Source organism: Coccidioides immitis (assembly GCF_000149335.2).
Source record: "Coccidioides immitis RS genomic scaffold supercont3.5, whole genome shotgun sequence".
Taxonomy (NCBI): Eukaryota; Fungi; Ascomycota; class Eurotiomycetes; order Onygenales; family Onygenaceae; genus Coccidioides; species Coccidioides immitis.
Window position 1 is genome coordinate 793,135 of NW_004504307.1, and position 20,273 is coordinate 813,407.

A 20,273-nucleotide genomic window follows, 5' to 3' on the forward strand; every position below is an offset into this window, starting at 1 on the left:
CGGATCCAGATGGCAGAGATAGAATGGCCCACGGATTCTATTCTCGTTTATTACATGTGGAATCGCCATCTTCAACACCCAGCAGGCGGTGAGCCAGTCAGATTCACAGGAACCAACTTCAGGCATTGATCGCCCAGTATCATCGCACTGAAAATGGCAGATGCAATCATAGGGCAGTCTTTAAAACTCAAAGAGCACGTTGGCAAACTGTTCGGCGACCTTTTGTCGGGATGCAACTGGCACTGCCATAGCTATCATCTCGTCCAACGCATGACCCCCAAATATTCCATCAGCATGAATTTGGTACCCGAATGGTTTGTTCGTAAACTCCTTGTCGTCAAACATCTGTGTGCTCTGCAACAACTTTCATCGTAGCCACCTCGCCCAAGGAGCTGGTCTTCTCCCCCTCCAGGTCGTTGGGGTCATCTGCGACGTACTGGATTCGAGCGAGCCAATACATGCCGTCAGAGAAGGCGACTTCAAAAACAACATCGTTAAATCCCCAGGTAAATCGCCCGGTATCAATTTGGCAGCTGATGCTCTGGACTAAATTCCAATGGCGCGCGCGAGCTTCAAGAGCGCGCCTTTTCAGGTATTCAAAGTTCGCGGAGGAGATATTCGCTTGCATTCGCTCATATTGCTCGGATTTGCGCTCAGGGTGAGCGAAGCCACTCCACTTGTCACTTGGACGCGCCATAAGTTATGTGAACTTTTCGAAGACGAAAAAACTAACTACGAAGTTTGAAAATCAATAACTAATTGTGGATAAATCACGATAAGTCGTCGCGGTCGAGATTATAAAGCTCAAGCCAGGGATCCGGGCGGCTTTCCGGCTTCAGAGAGCAAGCCTTGGCCCTAACGTTGAATAGCCGCGGGTAAACCTTTCGCAGGATAATGCAGCCACAGAGGCGACGGCTTATATTTATATGCGAACCAGTTAGAGAAGTTCCCATCAATCACGAATCCAGGTGTATGGGAGCCTCCTTCAAGTGTGGGAGCCTTGAAAACCCCCGGTTCTGTGAATACGTTTCCAAATAGAATTCGATCGAAAGCAACGTATCCTCTCACTTGTGATTTTGATATGCAACAAGTACATATCAATCGACTTCTGTTGTGCAAATGGGTATAGGCAGTGCTGTTGCTTTGAAAAGGCATTTCTTTAATACCCGAGAGAGTGTGGTTCTATATCATGGTCGTTTATCGTACAGGGCTTCACAAAAACCAAAATCAGCCAAACGCAAGATCAGCGGTCGCTCTGTAGATTCAAATTAAATCTCCTTTTGATAGCCTGTTCTCATTGGAGGGAACCATATTCCCGGATGGAAGATGGTAAGGGCGAGAACAGAAATCGCAACCATTCTGTGAGGTAAGATTCCATGTAAGCTCGTGTCGAGAATTGATTTGGAATCTAAGGGCAGCTGATTTGCAATCTCTCCCTAGACGGGAGACCTGAAGAGAAGACTGGCGCTCTCCAGGCCCTTACGGGGTTTGAGAAGCATAAAAAGGAAGAGAAAAGAAAAGCAAACTTACGCTCCATCTAAAATTAAAAATTCTTTCTCATTTTGCATAAGTTCATTGCCCCATCCCCCAGCCATCTCCGGAATACTAAGCCGAATCAATCAGACCAAATTACATTTAAGAGCCAATTTCTTTTCGGAGATGTACTTACCGATAGATGCAACGGACAAGGACTGTGGTATATGCCAATATCTCCGCCCAGCAAAATATTTTAAAAGACTTCCAATGGCGTTGCTTTTCGGATAATTGCCCACGATCCGAGAATGCCCCTTTCCTGGAGGCTCGGAGAAAAAAATCTAAACCTAGCAATCCACAGACTGACATCGTCGCGACTTGAAAGGCGATTCCCGTAATTATGATACGATTACCAATCTCCAGCTTATCTTGATCATTCCGCCCAGCTGCGGCAGCAACGCCCCCCCCAATAGCCTGCAAGACGAGGGAGCAAACGTCGCAGGTGATGAATATCCAAGTGTAAAGTCGCGCAGGTATCCGAGAGTTCTCCGGGCCCAGGAAGAGAACGATATGCTTGAGAGTCAGATAGATGGCGGCAGCCACCAAGGTAGGTCCCAAGATGATAGTGACAATTTGTAGTTTAAATGGGCCAGACGCCCAAGGGTTATCGTTCATGAGTATTCGTCCGATGTAGCCGGCCATTTCCAACAACGCGCCCATCGCTAGCGCAATCATAAAGGTCCATGTTTTAAAGTAGACGCCGAATCCAACCTGGAAGAGAGAAGTGACACCATAGAAGACAGCGAAGATGATATTTGCTGCAAGATGGGGGTAGTAACCATAGGTAGTGGCTTCCACGGGGCAGACTGTGCTAACCTCCGTGCAATCCGCAAAATCCCTCACCATCTTGTAGAGAATGCCGCGGATGAGAGTAGAATTCGATATAAGAAATTATCGAGGATTCGCTCTGGGGGACAGATGCAACTCCTTAAGCACAATACCAGCGGACATGCTTAAGGGAAGAGAGAACTAGACGATGACAGAAAGCTGAGACAGTGAAACGAGCGCAAAACGATATACATCGCCTTCTGAGAACGACGAGCGAGAGAGCACGAGTCAGATGTAACTTTACTTGACCTCGCTCTCGCTCCCGCTCCCGCTCCCGTTCTCGTTCTCGCGACCCAAGCTCCTCCGGCCCCACTGGCGAACCAGGCCTCAGTCTGATTTGCTCGCGGGCCATCTTCTGGGGCTCGCATTAGTAATCTGGGATGGCATAACTTGTGTAGCAAGGATAGTTTTCTTCATCGGAAGTGGAGAAGTGCCCGACTCCGAAACCAGGATCTGTGTCGGCGAGGCTGGATTTTGGAGACGTTGAAGATTGTGAGAAGATGTTGGGCGGAGTGAACCATCACCGGGAGGGGTTTTGGTTGGAGCCAACAAGGCTTGGCGCGCGGATGCCTGTGGACTTCACCTCGAGCGATCTCGTTGTCGTATTCTCGCACCAGCGAAGACCTGAGCGTGGACGGAGAATTCCAGTGCTTGATTCCTTGGAGAAAGATGGTGACTGCCGGGTAAACGGTGACGTTTTCAGAGAGGGAAAGTCACGATACTTCCCGCCCGGCCATGCCGCCCCGACGACCGCATAAGAAATCCCGGAATGGGTGCGACCAATGTAAGAAACGAAGAGTAAAGGTAAGGTAAGGGAAAAGATACAGATCTGTAACCATATTTGCCTTGTTTCAGCTTCCTGCCATTTAAATCATGGCCGGTCCAATATCCCTTTTGACAGTGCATGCTGGTTGGAAGTCACCCGCTCAATCCCACGCCGCCATTGATTTCCCAAAAAAAAAAAAAAAAAAAAAAAAAAAAAAAAAGACGCCATATATGCTTCCTTTTTGCGTTCTCTATTTCTTTAGCGCCATTCCGTCCACTCAGGCGGCCTCAGCTAATCTCATTTGCTAGTGTGATGAAAACGGACCACCTTGTTTACAGTGTGCCCGGAGGGAGCTGCCCTGCGACTATTCTCGTGCTGTCAAACGCAGCGCCCCGAACCCAGCAACCAGCCTCGCTAGACCTATCGAAGGGCCATGCTACGAACCCTCGCTTCCCTCAAACTCACTCTCGCCAGTTAGCGCGAGCCCGTTTGCGCGGAAGACCGCATTACGGGATCTAGAACTGATGCACAAGTTCTCCACAGAGACATACAAAAGTCTTTCCATCGAGGATTCAGAAGAACATGTGTGGCAGATGGTCCTGCCGCGGAAAGCTCTAGGATATGATTTTCTCATGAATGGCATGCTAGCCCTGGCTTCCTTGCATATCGCAACCAGCTTGTCCCCCCCAGCAGCATTGTCTTACATTGATACCGCGCTCGAGTACTACAACATGGCAATTGCACCGTTTCGACAGGCCCTAGATAACATCACGCCTGTGAATTGCGAGCCCGTACTCGCCCATTCAGTGATAACCACTGCTTTGGGAATCGCTCTCCCGCAGATGACCGCAGACCACGAACAAGGGAGCAGTATGACGGAAAACATTATCTTCGTCTTTGAACTACTCCAGGGAGCTGGGAATATATTCAAAATCACTAGATCATGGCTTCGTGAAGGAACAATCTTTGCATCCAAATCTGACTTTTGGGCCCGACCGGCAGCAGATCGTCTCGACGACGATAAGGAATTGGCTCTTAAGCGCCTCGCTTGTCTGAATGACGATACGCTGGATACAGCGAATCCGGAAAAGCACCGTATTAACCAGGACGCTATCAGCTTGCTGCATCGCTGCTTTCGCCGTTTCACCCTGAGCTCCACCATCGACGCGGTCCTGGCATGGTTGGCCATGGTCGATAAAGATTTTGTCGTTGCGGTGCAGCGTCGAGAACCGCTGCCTGTGTTGATTTTAATGCATTGGGGCGTGCTCTTGCATGAACTTGACGGCCGACGATGGTGGGCGAGGAATTCAGGTAAGGCGCTGATTTTTGAGCTGTCGACGGCCATTGAGCCCCAAGGCGTCCAGTGGGAGGAAGCACTTCACTGGCCACAGCGTTCGATTGGTTCATAGCTCAGGTGGTTCTGTATATCTGTATATACCTATGCTAAGGAGGCATGTCGTCCAGAGGAATGATCTTGTTGACTATTCTTGGGAGCGGTACTGCACGTTATCTACGAAGTGGCGGTTCTTTGCTGATATAATGAATTCATCGATAGTTTCTTAAATATCCCAAGGGTTTGTATCGTCACTCGAATCTTCCATTCATCATTCAGTGCCGTGTCGGCGTCTCGATCGCCCCTTGAACCGCACCTTGGCCGATCTTGCAGTTTGTGTCGCGTCATTTCACCAACGATGCCGCATCTCCGATGAGAGTCGAAACAGCTTTTGTAAATATACGAGTCGTACAGAAACTCACTTCTCTCCAGCTAGTGGTTGGCCATCACTATGGCTAACTACCGTTGGACCGAGGGCCAGCTGGGGTCAGCTGGGTCCGCCACCCTTGGCTGCTTTAGTGCTACTTAAATGCAGTTAAGCTCCTTGTTCTCACTGGAATCAAACTCGTTCGTAATATCTCAATCTTTTGAGGTTTTACGAGGTGGAGAAAACTCCCAAACAAGTTAAAAAGATGCATATATATCCGGAGTATTATCCGAGCAACCATCCCAACTAAAAAGGGATGGCCCCGCAAAACGAGAAGGACAGCAACGTGTTCATTCGCTTATGCCGCCCTACGCCAATTGGTGGGCTGGTCGAAAGCGGGCTCTTGGTGTTTGTATAAAGTGCGGGTCAAGGCACTGACAGAGAATCGAAATACCCGCGAGGAAGAAAAGGCTTGATATATCCTCTCGAAACAAAGGACTCCTTTCTTTCAACCTACCTTATCCATACCCAGGGAGAGCAGAGATACAATACGATGGTATCGCTTGAACAGGCTTTCGAAGAGGCCTGTAACACCGGCAAAATCCCACATGCTGTGCTCGCATCTTCGAACAAGGACGGTATGGGGAACAGAAACCAGGCTTCGCGCCAATGAATTTTCCCGAACAGACTAGTTTGCTGATATAGTTACACCCATGTCTTCTCATCAGAGAGCTTCACGTACCTCAGAGCGTTTGGTTTCAAAACTCTCTCCGAAGAACCCAAACAAGCCATCAAAAATGATGATATCATGATGATCTTCTCATTGACAAAACGCATGACTTCAATCGCAGCTTTGCAATGTGTCGAACGTAGCTTGATCCAGCTGGACGATGACGTCGCTCAGATATTGCCTGATTTGGCAGCATTGGAGATTCTGGAGGGCTACAATTCCGACACAAGAGAGTGGATTTTAAGAAAGAGGAAGAATGCGATTAATCTGCGATCAGCTGAAGTACTAAAATATCTGATAATAAAACTATCTCATCTAACAATCTACATGGTGAGTATTATACAGCCATCTTCTTACTCACTCGTCCGGCCTCATTTACGAGGGCTTGAGTCCCCTGCATCGACAATATAACAAAGCTATGGGCCGACCGAAGGCCCTGGACGGTCCCACCATCACAACCCGTTACACCAGTCCTCTCCTTTTCGAGCCTGGGACCAGCTGGGGGTACGGAACCGGCCTCGACTGGGCGGGTTTGCTCGTCACGCGTCTGACAAAAATGAATCTTGAAGAATACATGAAAGAACATATCTGGAGTCCCCTGGGAATTCACGATGCAACATTTTGGCCAGAGAAGAATCTAGATCTCAGCAAGCGTATTGCTGAGATGGCTCTTCGTGACCCCCCCCCGCCGTTGCTGACGCCAAGGGGAAAATTATTCCTTATGCCGGGCCTTCTATGCTTGGAACTTACACTGAAGAAATGGGTGGGCAGGGAGTGTTTACTTCCATACCATCGTACCTGAAGATTTTAAAGAGCATTCTTGTTGATGACGGCAAGCTGCTGAGTCAGAGAATGGTAGAAATGATGTTCACGCCTCAGCTCTCATCCCAAAGCCGAGCAGCTATTCAAAAAGTATTTAGTATCAGAGAAGCCAGCAGGAACTATATTGCAGAATATATTGAAACTGCTCCATATGACTGGGGATTGGGAGGTATGTTGACGTTGGACAACGTTGGCTGGGCAAGACGCAAAGGAACCATGACATGGAGTGGATTACCAAATTTGTTTTGGGTACGTATAGGATTTTGTTAAAGGTTAGGTCTCATCAGGATAAATTGGTTGAACTGATATCCTTGCTTTTTGCAGTTCATCGACCGCGAAGCCGATCTCTGCGGTGTTTACGGTGGGCAAGTGCTCATGAATGGTGATCCACAGACGTTCTGATATGATCTCATTATTCCAGAGAACGATATATGAGCGTGCATCTAGAGCATAACTTGGCATTATTTAATGCAGAACTTTTGCTATCACAAATGACAATATTGACTCGCAACCAATACAAAGTGTCATTCTCTAAGAACAGAGAGGGAATGGTTGGGAATCGATGGTGGTGACTGTGGAGGTCCTGGCAACCGTAGACTGTGAATCTTAGCCGTTAGGATACCTCATCTAGTCGCATTTAGAACTCAGCATCATAGCAATGCATGGTATGAAACGGGGCTCGCCGTCCGCATAGCTCATTGCGTACCAGTCTCCCTGGTTGTAGCTCTTAACTCTGGGAACGTCGAAATTATTCTTCATCAGATTAACATAGCTCAGTTTCTGCTAACCTTTTGGTTTCAGCAAGGTGTCCCCTTGTGTCTCTTCACACTTCTTGTGCTCTATAGCCGTCTTCCAGCCACATATTTTCCAGTTTATGTTTCAGACGCCTCATGGCCTCAGAACATACCAGAGCTGCTTCGCGATCAGCTTCAATTTCTGAGGTGCACTCCTTTGAAAGAGCTTGGACGAATGTATTCCGATCCTTGACCTCGTCAGCGGGCATGAATATAACTGGGTACTCCGTACTCCGTAGATGGGCCGTTAACTGTTCTTGTTTCCAGACAGCCACAAAACGGCGATACCAAAACAGCGCGCACGTTTTCTTGGCTGTGGTAAAATGGCCTGGCAGAAGTATTCTCGACAGGACAAGCCGTGGCAAACCGAACCTCGCCATAAGGTTACCATATCAGGATTTTGTTGGTCCGAAAAACCCTTACATTTCCAAGATCTCATGGTAACCTAATTAGGAATCGTGCGAGAACCATAATCCAAATAGAGAACTGTTGGAGCACTGTAGGATTCCTATTATCTTTCAGAAAACACTTTCTTTTGGGAAATGAGCTCAGTTCTAGAATGTAACTGGAATTTGAACTGTGAGATTGGGGGTTTCATTTCAAATTGAAAGAACCTTTTCTTAATTTTGAAAACTAGATAACTACTGTAGTGATACAATTCCTGCTGCTTTATAGATCACCCTGACTGAAAAACCAGTTTTGGAAATCTTTGCTGCTAACATTAGAAGTAACATTTGTATCAGCTTTTTCAGCATTCTTACTTTCAGCACCCTTCTTGTTGGCATTCTTGTTATTGACATCCTTGTCAGCATCATTCTTGTCAGCATTATTCTTGTTGGCATTGTTCTTGTTGACATTCTTGTTGTTAACATTATTCTTTTCAGCATTCTTCTTGTTGGCATTGGGATTTTTGACCACTGGCATGCTTGGCTTTGCAGAAATGATGATTTGTGTTGGAGTCATATCATGAGAAGAAGACACACTCTTTGATGCCATATTTTGTTGCTCTGTCAGAGTAAACAGTCAGTATATTTCAGAAAATGTTATTTGCACACATACTAGTTGAAAATGAAGAAAATTAAAAACTCCTGATTAGAGTTGGGGTTTCTGGAACAGTTTATGACAGCAAGAAGCTTTTATTAATTGAGAAGCAGGTTCTTTTTGCTTCAGTATCAGAAGCACCATTAAAAGAACATTTCAACTAATTTACTCTTATTAGATCTTTTTTTTTAATTCAATTCTAAGAGAATATCTTACAGCATGAGAAGAAAGAGAAGTATTTGCAGATGAAGCTGAGTGAGTGGTAGCAGCAAGAGCTGCATGAAGATCTGAATTAATAAGTTATGGCATATTCTTTTGAAAGTTAGAATCTTTGTCTTAAAGATGAGAAGTAAACTTACATAAAGAGTATTCTTTATATCAGAAACTGTAACAAAGTTTATCTCTTGAATTTCCTGAATTTCTTTCAAGATCAAGAAAATCTCTTGAAGAGCTTTAATAACTTCACCATTTAATGTATCTGGCTTATTATTAACAGAAGAAGTCTCTTTTGGCATATTTGCAAAAACAGTTTTCAACTTTTTATTAATAGCTTGAGCAAAAGTAACAACACTCACTTCATAAGTATTCTTGATAACAGTATTCATTATATTCACTCATTTGAAGTATGCACTTTGCAACTCAAGAATCTGATTGATTATTATTTCAGAAAAGTCACAGCAATGCTTCTTGTCTTGTGAGCAGTTTGAGCAAGTATTATCAGAGCTCTGAATATTATTACAGAGCTTTTCAAGATTTTTCAGAATTATATATGCTATAACACATCATTAACAGAAAACTAATAGCTCATCTGAAGCTTTATCTTTTAGTTTACAGTCTGGCTTGTTCTCTTTCAGAGTTTTATACATGTTCATTATTTTGACATGTTTTTTCTGTAAAATGCATCAGCTTTTACTAATTTCATATATCTCAGATTTATCTATCTTTGCATAATAAAGTATATCAACAAATTCAAAAAGAAATACTGATAGAAGAGAGAAGAAGACAGAAATGAAGATTAGAAAGACTTAAAAAAAGAAAGAGAGAGAAGAGAAAGAGATGAAGTTGTGAAAGAGATTATTTATATACACAAGAGCTGTCTCAATTAGATAGAACTTTGTTAACATGTGCTCTACTAGATGTATTGATTTTTATATTATCTATACAACTCCAACAAGCAATTCTCTAGCAGATTTTTGGCAGGAATTCTTGAAACGAAGAATTTAGTTGATTTCTACTATACAGCTGCTTTGTCTGTCAGATTATCATAAGAATTATTACAGCTTCAGTGCTGCTCAGGTTTGAATTCTATATCTCATATATATACATGCTAATTAATATACAGATGTCTCAAGAGAGCTTTACATCATTAATTTAGCATTTTGCAGTTTATTCTTTCAGCAGAGCCTCATCTGAAAATTGAATCTTTATAAGAATTGCTAACTTATTAGCTTCAGAAGCTGAAACTCTTATCTTCTTCTTGATCTTCTTTCTCTTTTCTGTAAAGTTCTCTTTGTTAACATTCTCATATTGCAGATGTTATCTTATATAGTTTCAAAATTTGAGAATTTCCTGTCATACTCTAATGGCTTTCTTCTTACAGCTTAATTTCTTTATGAGATTATCATGCAGTTTGATCTGCACCATCAAATTGATGTATATCTCTAAATCAAAATCAGTCATGCTTATTATCTTATATTTGTCTTCAATTCTGATATATGCTTGATATACTATTGTTCTAATTACTTTGATTTCTTATAATTAATAATTGGCTCTGTCCAGAAGAAAATCTCAAAGAATTTTTCAAAATCAAAGTGCTTTACAAAATATATAAAGAGTTTATCAGAATTCTGGTAACATTACATATTAATATTGAAACTATTCTTGTGATTAATCTTCTTTATATTCTTGACATGCTTCTGCTAGCAGTTGGTAAAAGATTTTTTAATATTACAGAAGTGATATACTAATACTTATCTTTCTTAATATTTTATATTTTCAGTTCTTTAAAAACTTCAGAACAGATACTCTTGCTAAACTGAAGATATATAAGTCTTTATTATTTATTTTATATACTTTCTCTATAATTTTAGGAAGTTTTTTCTTGCTGAATATTATGAGATATATTTATCTCACTTGCTGTTTCAGGGCCTTCTCTTTTAATTAATTCTCTCTCTTATATTCTTCTGCATCAGAATGCTAAACTCTTTGCTTTTACTTCTTGCTTCTTTTCTCATTCTCTTTATCTTTTTTGAGATTCTAATCTTGTTTTATATTTATTTTCTGTGTGTCTGTATTGATTTCTGCAGCAGCAATCTCATCAAAGTCATCTATATTAAATTTATTGAAAAAGAAAGCTTCATCATTCATGTTGAAGAATTTAACTCTGAAACTCTTGTAGAATTTTGAATATACTATAATCTACATTAATTACAAGCTTTCTGGCTCCAGTATGAAAGCAGTTATTTCTGACTTCATATTCTATCAGCAATTTCCTCCATATTTTCTATTAACAAATAACAGATAATCTTTACTTTCCAAAAAAGTAATTAAAGACACTTTATCTTAAGAGTATTTCACATATTTCTTTTACAACTTTATACAATTAATAGTAGTCTTATTATTAAAATGTCACATCCAAATCTCTGAAAAGTCAAGAAAATTATACTTTAAGATTCAAATTCAAGCAATAATACTTTAATTACCAGTGAACAACAGATTCAGGGTCAAGCAAGTAGAGAGTGCATTCATCAGTTAATTAAACATGAAAGCAGTGCTTATCTGACACTACTACAGTCAGAACAGCTGGAGAATTTGGTATCAATTTCTGATGATGACAAATTTGATTTTATAGTGTGAGAAATTGTTTATCAGAATTATTAAATGCTGAGACTAATATTATATAGTCTATATTAGATACTGGCAATGGCAATGCTGGCCCAGTATATATCAACAATGATAATTAATTATATGAAATATTGAAAGATGCTGCAGCTGATGCAAAATTATCATATCTAGAATACAAAACTCCAGTTAAAGAAGATTCAGAAATTAATAAAGATTCAGAGTTAATGAATACTCAAGTAATAATGCTGATTCTTGAGAATAAATTATCAAAAAGTATTCTATACTTACAGGTCAAAGCATATAATCAAATAAATCAATTCCTAATATCTCTTATATTATAATGTGAGCATACAGGCATATTTTGACAGCAATATTAATCACTGAGGGAAATTCTCCAGAATCTGACAGATATTAAGTTATTGAAACTTATGCTTACTAAATTGTTAATATTAAAGAAGAGATGCCAGTCATAATTTCTAATACTATTTATCTGTCAAAAACTACTGTCTGTCATCTCAAAGAAAATACTGATATTATCAGATGCAGATAAAAGACTTGCTCAAGCAGTATTGCATACAAATATATATTTTTAAAATCTCATTATATTAATATCTACACTTGTGAAATCATCAATTTTTCAGAAGAAACTGCATATAAAAATAACTGAATTAATTAATAACTCAAGAGAGTTATAATAATCTTGAAGCTGGAGAAGCTTCATTAAATACTTTTTAGATAAATTTGCATATTACTACAATGACAAGTTTATATTTCTCTCTAATTTTATTCTCTACTAATGCTGCAACACCAACTACCCCTGCAATAAAGACTTAATGAACCATGACCATTTAGAAAGAGTTCAATTTATTAATTTAGAATAAAAGATCAAATTCAATTGCTGAAAATATAATTACTTTCTGAATTTAACCAGTATACTGATTCATGCTGACATTTTATGATGGGAAATTAGTTTATTTGAATTCACAGCATCACTCAAATAAAGTTCTTGCTCTTGAAAGTCAAGAAACATTTGTTTTGGAAGACAATATTCTTTTCCAAGTTAACATATATCTTGACTATGGATTCAATATGGAGAATTCAGAATATGAGCTTCTGAATGCTTAATATTTCATGCAGCAAGTGCTAACTTTGAAATCAGGAACACTGAAAGCTTAACTGCTTAATATAAGCACTTCACTACATGATGAGCTAGAAATAGTGGCATATGATAGAGAGATATTGAAATAAACATTTTCTAATAGTAAAAAGATTATATTCATTTCATACTAACTTTTTATTAATGGATTCAGCCTATACCAGAACATGTACTAAAGTCTTATGAGTGTCTACATAATATCTGTCAGCATGAAAGCTACCAAAAGAGTCAAGTATAATAATGTTTATATAATTACTTTTAGGCCACATGAAATTAATTTTTCTAATGTGATTGAAGTCTTGGAGTCTGATCTAGCATTACTTGATAAGAGTATTAATGTGAATATTTCTAGTAAGAGAGTTACTAGAGTTATTTTCTCTTGTCTCTGTTTTCTTGAGAATATATCACAACAGAATGCCAATACTAGAATAAAAGAGTTTACAGCAATACAGTCTTGTTAGAGCTGTATGATTTCAGAGAATCAGCAACATAACATGAATTTTAATATTATTACTGAAGAACACTATCATTTTCAGATTCTGCAGCAGAGAGAAAAAATTAACTTTACAAAAACTCAAGCTTTAAAGTAAAGTCTCTGCAAGAAATATAGAATAATTAAAGAGTAAACAGTATTACTTAAAATATATTTATCTCTTAATCTAGTGATCTTCTTTTCTTCTGACCCATGTTACAGTGAATTTTCAGGAATATTAAAACTGGCACACTATTTATTGATTTCAGTAATTCTTATACTCCATAATTAAAAAGAATACTGTAAATTACTTTAGAGATTTCTATTTCATCAGAGATAAGCCTATCTTTAATCTCTACTTACTCATTTGAAATTCTATTAATTACAGAAGCATACACAAGCATCTATTATAATTCTGCTTCTTTTCTGATGCTATATGATTCAGAAATGAATAAATCTAGCAGTATAATAAATAATGCCTGTAACATTTAAAGATTACTCTGGAAGATCAATAAAGAATTTGATTATTCAGATTTATACTAGAATTACATGCAGTAATTCTGTTCTAACATCTTAATCACCAGCTTAATTTATCTCTGCAGAATTGTGAGAGATTATCACAATAGTCTGATAGAATCTACAAAGTTTAATTGATGCTGCTGCATCAGCTGTTAAGACTATTTATCTAGCAGGCACTCAAGCAGGGTCTAGAGCAGCTTTTATAACTAGTACAAGGCCATCTCCTGTCCCAATTGTGGAAAATTTCAATTCAAAGAAGAAGATAAAGATAATTTAAAGTTTTAAAAACTGTTTAAATATGCATGTTAACATACATTATTTAGCACAAGTAAATAAATATGCAATTCTGAACAATTGTAATGTTCTCATTAAAGAGAACAAGCATCAGAAATACAAGAAGCTGATTCAGAAAACAAACAAGCAAGATATTGAAAAGATTCTGTTAATACAAGAGAGCTTCAGACATATACTGCTTCTACTACTTGAAGAAGCATTTATCAATAGTAAGTTATTCTTGATCCAGTACATCTTTAATCTGTATAAGTACTGTCCAACTCTTTTTACAGACTTACTCCAGCTGAATATCAATCTGCATGAAAATGAATTTGAGATACTGAATACTGAAGACAAAGATATTACTGGTAAGTATTCTTCAAATCTCTGGACACAACAATCTGCAGAAAAAATGGTGTCAGTGCTAGATATCTTGAATATACAGCTATTCATATTACTGAATCTCCATCCATTTTTGCAGAAGCTCTGAAATGCATATAAGAAAGATTGAAATAAGTCATTTATAATGGAACCAGGCTCAACTGTAATATAATTCTATAAGAATATTACTTTTTCACTTGGAGACCAGTAAATCAAACTAATAATTGATGATTTGATTAAGTATATATATAGAACCAGCTTCATTATCAGACAAATTACCAGCATCTTTATTCATAAACTGCATATAAATGAAAGGGTATTTTTTTCAGTAATTCTGGCATTAAAAATGATGAGAGATCAGGTTTTAAATCTACCAATTATGCAAATAGATCTAGAGAGCAGCAACTACATCATTATTGGGCTTTCTGTAATTAAAAAGCTGAGTCTTTATGCTGTACTGATTAGTGAGATGTTGGATGCCAGCAGCAATCTGGTTTTCAGTGATCAAAATTCTGGAACTTTTCTATTATGCATCTGGGATGTTTCATTTCTCTGAGATTTGCTTGCTTTATATGGAGTACATATTTGATCAAGGACTAGAAATGAATGGTGTCTGGAACCAGGATTGTAGTAGTTAATTCCTGACAGCATTCCAACTAGGTTTCTACTAATATTCTCAGCAATTCTGAGAACATTCCTGCCATTTCAAAATTATTCTACAGCAATTGGGAACATTTCTTAGACAGGGGAACCTTTAAAAATGAGAACTGTTTCCTATTTGGGAACAGTAAACATGTCATTCCTGCTGCAGGAACCTTTCAGGCACTGTTTATGGTGGGTTCATCAGGGTTTCATGGTTTTTCGGGCCTACAAAATTCCGATATGGTAGGGTTCGGGCCATTGGGGGAATGTTTCCCCTGATCGGCACGGTCCGCCGGATTTTGCCGCTGATCAAACAACCCCCCTAAACTTTAACGCGTTATTCGCGCCTGTGAGTTCGCGTTATCCTACCCGTGATATCACTTCTACCCAGGCGTATGGGTACGGCCTATCCATTGATGATAGTATAATTGCAGTGTTTGGCGATTGGATATTATCACCAAGGCAGCTCTAGGCCGACTCAATTACTCCTTACGGAGCGCTGGAGAAATTCAACCATATTCATGCTCTTGACTCAAGCCACGGCTTCTCAATGAACCTTTCGTTCATCATGATGACGTATCTCTGGAAAGAGAGTTAGCTTCACCTATGTATCGCGAAGTACTTGACCTCTCTCTCGCTCTTTTGTTCTGGCCACCTTCGCGACATGCCAATTAGGTATCCGCTTACTTTGAACCTCATTGATCGGTCGGATAGGCCCGAAACACGCACCTCTTCTGGTGCTCCACTCACGTAGCATAGCCATATAGGTCCCATCTCTCAGCCCAAGCCGGAATTCCAGATGTTTCAAGGTGAGAGAGTGTGGGAACCTCATTGGCAAAACCGTTGGCCAAATGCGTGGATCCGCGTTCCCCCACACCGATCATCATTGTCCATCATAGCACTTTCTCCACTCACATTCACTGGGTAATTCTGTGCATTCAGCCAACTTGAAGCTGCTGCCTAGACACATAGGTCAAATGCCCAGATGAGTACAAGATACAGAGTACACTTCATTCCTATCTCACGCAGCAGACTGAGACCACAGAATGGCACAGGGTTTAGTTACAGGAATCTACTCCTAGCTCACCTTTTCAGGAACTCAGAGGTATATCACAAAGCATACCCCGCATTGCATAACTTCTTCTTGGTGGTGGTATGTATCCCGGCCAAGATCAATCAGGATGTTAGGAGCTCAAGCATCACATAAACACCGATGCTAAGGACAGACTTCTTTACCAATAATAACAGGTTCAACTAGTCCACCCAACTTCCTTGGAACGCGCCGCACGAAGGAGAGACGTATGCTGTGGGGAATTCCAAACACCCCCTCACTACGGATTACAATTGCCATGTTATGCGGTTTTGCCGGCAGGATTTTCAGAAATCCCCAGGGTAAAATAAGATGTCCACCCGTCTGCTCTTGCTGATTCTGGGGGAAATGACAATGGCTGGAGGGAATTAAATGTTGGACTTCAAGCATGCTAAGCAGAAATATTCCATTAATGATCATCCCCTTGTTATTGAAGGGACTACTAACTTTTCGTCTTCCTTGCCCCCCTAGTATGTTACTGGCAGCTCAATTGCACCGTGTCCAGGGCCTTAGACCTGCCTCCAGAAGCGGAATACTGAAGTGGAAATGTCTCACTCGACTTCGTGTGAGCTGGGATGGGATCTCGGCTGAAATTTTTGACACGGGATCCCACAGGCCACATCTTTAGTGAAATGGATTTGGAGCGGAGTAAAATATTCAAGGATAGCTCTTTGGAATGAGGCTGAGAATATTAGCTACAATGTTACATTTGACAATTTGAATCCCAAGTTCTTCGTATTTGTCAGTTTCACAGTATCGCAGCCTCATACAAAAGCACCGAGAAATGACCAGAATTTTACTGTAAGTATATGCAAGGTGTGGCCTCAAGGAGGATGGGGGAGAATCCGATGCATTATCATTTGATTCACTGATGATTACGCATTGGGTGAATATCAGGTATTCTGGGGTTCAACATCAGCGATACCACCTAGGGACTTGGGTCACGAGAGGGATTTCTATTTCGGCCTAGTTGTATAGCGGTATTCTCAACGCAACACCGAAGCCAAGCATGAAAGCCACGCAATATCTCTGCCTCCCAGGTTCTTAGCGCAGCGGCTACTCTTATTATTGCTTGTTATTCAACATCCATGTCTAGCGCGTTGAACTTCACTCTTTCGATCGTTTTCTACTTTTAAAGTAGGAAACCAAAGACCAGAAAGCCTAATAATCCTTTTCATATTGTAACTGGAATCTAATAGAGCCATGCAAACTTATTTCCATATGCGCAAACTTGCCAAATGCAGTCTTCTGTCATGGACGGACAGTAGACGTAGTTTCCTCCATATGATCATTGTTAGAAGGCTGAATTGATCCCATGACATTGAGCTCCTCATCGATTTTGTCGTAACCCCGGAACACCAGCCAGAATATTGGGGCACCAACAATCATCACCACTGCTAATCCCGTATATAGATATAATATCTTTGGGTTCTGCGCAAGTGGTGAGAGAGCTATGCCAAATGCAGATCCAATACCTGCGGTTACCTGTCGCAATGCTTGCACCAAACTGCGCATGCCCTGGGGTGCTTTGGAGTAGCTGTACTCAGATAAGGTTGCAAATCCCAGAATCTCCGCACATGCTAGCAGGATGTATATGGGTGTTTGCGCCCAGACACTGATGTCGTTGGGTATACTGCCGTTCTTCGAATCTGGACAAGCAAGCGGGTGGTCGTAACATGGTCCCCTCATATATATCAACTTTTGTAATCCTGCGGTAAAAGCCATCGCGGTACTCATTGTAACAAATGCTGAAGTCATGCGAGCAATAGGTCCAAATGCAATTCCATGCTTTTGAAGTGTAGGATAGAGAAACTTTTGTATTACTGGGCCCAGAAGAACACAAGCGATGGCATTGAGTGCCTGAACCATATCATTTGGGGTTCCACCCAGCCGTGTCTGACCAGCTTGGGAGACCAAATTGTTTGTGATTTGGCTTGTACATAAGTAGAATGGTACAAAGCACGCCCTGGCTAAAATGTTAGCAAGTGACATACAAGACAAGGCTTGCGAAGTGACAAACATGACTTTACAGGCTATGAGACCCCTTTTCATCTCTGAGACAAATTGGTCATCCCATTCAACCTCCCTTCCATACTTCTCTGCTTGAAATGCTGGTTTTGCTGCATCTAATCGAAATCGCTCTCGGGCCGAACATGCAATGACTTTTGCTGCCTGTGGCAGGACGTTCCCCTGTGGCGAGAGCTTGACTTTCCTGTATCAGGATGATGCTTGGGCGGAGGTTAGGTTCTAACAACTTACCAAATTTCTTCTGCCAAAAGAGCATCAGAGGAATCGAAATCCAGACTGAGCACAATCGCAGGAGGTAAGATGCCCAGAAATCAACAGCTTTCTCCAAATAAGTTGAAGCAATCAGAGACAGGCCAGCAATATTGGTGAACCTTACAATATCACATTAGTTGGGTACATGCTTCGGCAACCTGAGGCATTCCTCACCAGTAGAGAACATTATATATATATTGAAGGGTCAACGTTCGATCTGCAATGAGTCTTTCACCATTTTTCGTGACTATCAACTGTGGAGCTGAGACTGTATATTGATCACCTGTCAAAATAGAGAATTAATTTAATGAACCTTAAGGGATTGATTTCAATTACCTATGAAAGGAGAGACAGTGGCTCTGACACCACCTGTTCCAAGTCCCAGAAAAACCATAGAAAGTGCCAATCCAGCAATTTTGATGGAATCCTTTGTCACATATGGAAGTGAGGTAACAAAAAGCACTAAACACCCACAAACATTAAGCCTATCAAGAAGTCAATTTCAGCTAGCATATGAGACGAAAGAGGAACCCACGAAAAACTGATGCACAATGTTTTGTAGCGTCCTAGCCATGCATCTGAGAGAATAGCGAATGGTAGAGGAGACAAAAACGAGAAGAAAGCAAACGCATTGGATATATTTGTAGCGGTTGCTTGACCAAGTCCGAGAACACCTGGGACTGCAATACTGCCACGATCATTTTGTATGTAATTCTCTACAGAATATTAGTACCCGGCTGATATCATGGCTGAATAGCTTGGTACTTACGCCATGGAGCTGTGACAGCATAGAATGTAAACCTTTCTGCTGCAGCGGCTACAAGAGCCACCCAGACAACACCTGGCACTGTGTCAACAACATGCCGTAAATTCTCGACTTCATCTTCAGTTGCTTCACGCTTTTCATATTGTGTTGGCTGAGTATCCATATCATCAACAAGACCTAAGCACAAACACTTTGGTGGGTGTCTATTGTTTGAAAAAATATCAAAGCTTTTGCAAGTCTCTAGAAGCATAGAACTACAACAAATTGTGTGATGGAAGAAATGGGGGAGGTAGCCAGTAGCGCTTTTACATGCATTTCCAGCCAAATGAATCACTAGCGTGTTGGAATGCAGGCTAGATCTCGGCCGATATGTGCATGTATGTAAATGGATACTCCGTACTCCGTACACATACCACATACGTAAACTTACCAGCTTCGCCATGAGTATTGGAAATTCCAAGCTCTTGATGTTTTCCAATAAATATTATATTCCAGAACTATTATGATGAGTTGCTCTAGGTCAGTGGCTGTATATACATGATAACATTTTCTTAGATGAAGCTATCATTCTGTTGCAGTTTCTTTAAAGACTGAGATGTTAGTAAATTCATTGCTATATACTTATGTTAGAGCAGATAACCCCTCTTAAGTTACTCTGTACGGAGTATCTCCTTTTCATATCTCTTCCTGGCACGGAGCCAGAGTTCCCTAAACATACGTCAGCAAATCCCCTCCAGGCGGGCCGCACGCACCGGCATAAGATCCCGGCCACCCCTAGCCCAGAAATAGACAAGAGTGGCTGATCTACAGGGCACTCTTTTTTGTACCAAACATGCAGTCCCCCGGGCTTATAAGATTTTTGCTGATGAAGCTGTTTGCCTAGCATGGATTGAAATCCCATGTAAATAACAATATACTCCACAGAGAGGGTATTATTTACTGATAGTCTAATAGACTCCCAACTTCAATGAATGACTCGAGCTGAAGCAGTTCCTGGTTGGAGTTACATTCCTGGACCCAACAGTTTGGTTCACCCCTGTTTGTAGTGAACTTGTGGGGCATTGCGGGATGAGTGTCGCTTGGTGGCGGTCTGCGAGGTTGAACCCTTGTGTGACATGCGTAATGAGTGGGGTAAGTACCGCATCCACCCTGCTGGTTTCCTTATTTTCATCCAACTCTAACTTTATTAAAAGGAAAGTTTTGAAATACCCCGAGTTCTGAAAAGCACAGCGTTTCATCCCATTGGGCTAAGACTAGAGATCAAATCCATGTTGGTGCAAGTACATTCATTCCTGTGTTTCTTGTGATGCACACATTTACTTCAGTATATCAACTTGAATCTGACTACTTTATGGAGTACTCCATACGTTGCCTATGTTATCCGGTACTTGCCATGCTGGAATTCTGTTATCTCTTCAAACAGTCTCTGGGACCTGCCATTTTACCAGGATGACTTGACAAGGGATCCGAACAAAACATCGACAACAGAAATAGGTTGAATCAGTAAGATAGTGGGGAGAGGAACGCGGCAGGAGGGTTGTCAAATTCCTGGCGGGCAGGGGTGGCGAGTGAGGACATGGTGGGTTCCCAACAATTATTTCAGATAACTAAAGGATTAGATGCTGGATTGGTTAAA

The 20,273-nt window shown here is 40.8% G+C and overlaps 8 protein-coding genes across 8 annotated transcripts; 4 read left to right on the forward strand and 4 right to left on the reverse strand.

Annotated features, from left to right (window-relative positions):
* Positions 1 to 11: 11 nt before the first annotated feature.
* Positions 12 to 1,271, reverse strand: CIMG_13546 (uncharacterized protein). Its single transcript, XM_004444611.1, has one exon. It carries the CDS (start codon positions 695 to 697, stop codon positions 338 to 340), a length of 360 nt encoding a protein of 119 aa, XP_004444668.1. The 5' UTR covers positions 698 to 1,271; the 3' UTR covers positions 12 to 337.
* CIMG_10124 (RTA1 domain-containing protein) lies at positions 1,139 to 3,275 on the reverse strand. Its single transcript, XM_001239101.2, has 3 exons — positions 1,670 to 3,275; positions 1,531 to 1,605; positions 1,139 to 1,359 (listed from the first exon to the last, which is right to left on the reverse strand). The coding sequence occupies exons 1-3, from the start codon at positions 2,377 to 2,379 to the stop codon at positions 1,269 to 1,271; spliced, it is 876 nt and encodes a 291-aa protein (XP_001239102.2). The 5' UTR covers positions 2,380 to 3,275; the 3' UTR covers positions 1,139 to 1,268.
* On the forward strand, positions 2,820 to 5,157 carry CIMG_10125 (C6 transcription factor). Its single transcript, XM_001239102.2, has 2 exons — positions 2,820 to 3,165; positions 3,436 to 5,157. The coding sequence occupies exons 1-2, from the start codon at positions 3,097 to 3,099 to the stop codon at positions 4,534 to 4,536; spliced, it is 1,170 nt and encodes a 389-aa protein (XP_001239103.2). The 5' UTR covers positions 2,820 to 3,096; the 3' UTR covers positions 4,537 to 5,157.
* Positions 5,158 to 5,380: 223 nt separating this feature from the next.
* On the forward strand, positions 5,381 to 6,781 carry CIMG_10126 (beta-lactamase; the record flags this gene model as incomplete). Its single annotated transcript, XM_001239103.2, has 5 exons — positions 5,381 to 5,465; positions 5,556 to 5,790; positions 5,903 to 6,320; positions 6,362 to 6,628; positions 6,704 to 6,781. The coding sequence occupies 5 exons, from the start codon at positions 5,381 to 5,383 to the stop codon at positions 6,779 to 6,781; spliced, it is 1,083 nt and encodes a 360-aa protein (XP_001239104.2).
* A 1,061-nt stretch (positions 6,782 to 7,842) lies between these two features.
* On the reverse strand, positions 7,843 to 8,819 carry CIMG_13547 (uncharacterized protein; the record flags this gene model as incomplete). Its single annotated transcript, XM_001239104.1, has 3 exons — positions 7,843 to 8,180; positions 8,356 to 8,374; positions 8,574 to 8,819. The coding sequence occupies 3 exons, from the start codon at positions 8,817 to 8,819 to the stop codon at positions 7,843 to 7,845; spliced, it is 603 nt and encodes a 200-aa protein (XP_001239105.1).
* Positions 8,820 to 13,503: 4,684 nt separating this feature from the next.
* Positions 13,504 to 13,979, forward strand: CIMG_13548 (uncharacterized protein; the record flags this gene model as incomplete). Its single annotated transcript, XM_001239105.2, has 2 exons — positions 13,504 to 13,846; positions 13,960 to 13,979. 2 exons carry the CDS (start codon positions 13,504 to 13,506, stop codon positions 13,977 to 13,979), a joined length of 363 nt encoding a protein of 120 aa, XP_001239106.2.
* A 921-nt stretch (positions 13,980 to 14,900) lies between these two features.
* CIMG_13549 (uncharacterized protein) lies at positions 14,901 to 15,915 on the forward strand. Its single transcript, XM_004444614.1, has 3 exons — positions 14,901 to 15,176; positions 15,261 to 15,654; positions 15,750 to 15,915. Exons 2-3 carry the CDS (start codon positions 15,487 to 15,489, stop codon positions 15,900 to 15,902), a joined length of 321 nt encoding a protein of 106 aa, XP_004444671.1. The 5' UTR covers positions 14,901 to 15,176; positions 15,261 to 15,486; the 3' UTR covers positions 15,903 to 15,915.
* A 927-nt stretch (positions 15,916 to 16,842) lies between these two features.
* CIMG_10129 (oligopeptide transporter) lies at positions 16,843 to 18,887 on the reverse strand (the record flags this gene model as incomplete). Its single annotated transcript, XM_001239106.2, has 7 exons — positions 16,843 to 17,557; positions 17,612 to 17,798; positions 17,851 to 17,990; positions 18,046 to 18,154; positions 18,208 to 18,356; positions 18,407 to 18,587; positions 18,641 to 18,887. 7 exons carry the CDS (start codon positions 18,885 to 18,887, stop codon positions 16,843 to 16,845), a joined length of 1,728 nt encoding a protein of 575 aa, XP_001239107.2.
* Positions 18,888 to 20,273: the final 1,386 nt, after the last annotated feature.

Excerpts from the sequence above, each read along its gene's own strand:
- CIMG_13546 (XM_004444611.1), bottom strand. The coding sequence starts at position 697 with ATGGCGCGTCCAAGTGACAAGTGGAGTGGCTTCGCTCACCCTGAGCGC.
- CIMG_10125 (XM_001239102.2), top strand. The coding sequence starts at position 3,097 with ATGCCGCCCCGACGACCGCATAAGAAATCCCGGAATGGGTGCGACCAA. Across the intron at positions 3,166-3,435 it reads GTAAGAAACGAAGAGTAAAG|TGTGATGAAAACGGACCACC; the intron begins GTAAGGTAAGGG and ends CTCATTTGCTAG.
- CIMG_13549 (XM_004444614.1), top strand. The coding sequence starts at position 15,487 with ATGAGTACAAGATACAGAGTACACTTCATTCCTATCTCACGCAGCAGA. Across the intron at positions 15,655-15,749 it reads ATAACTTCTTCTTGGTGGTG|GTTCAACTAGTCCACCCAAC; the intron begins GTATGTATCCCG and ends CAATAATAACAG.
- CIMG_10124 (XM_001239101.2), bottom strand. The coding sequence starts at position 2,379 with ATGGTGAGGGATTTTGCGGATTGCACGGAGGTTAGCACAGTCTGCCCC. Across the intron at positions 1,606-1,669 it reads CTTGTCCGTTGCATCTATCG|TATTCCGGAGATGGCTGGGG; the intron begins GTAAGTACATCT and ends GATTCGGCTTAG. Across the intron at positions 1,360-1,530 it reads TTTTTAATTTTAGATGGAGC|AATGGTTGCGATTTCTGTTC; the intron begins GTAAGTTTGCTT and ends CTTACCTCACAG.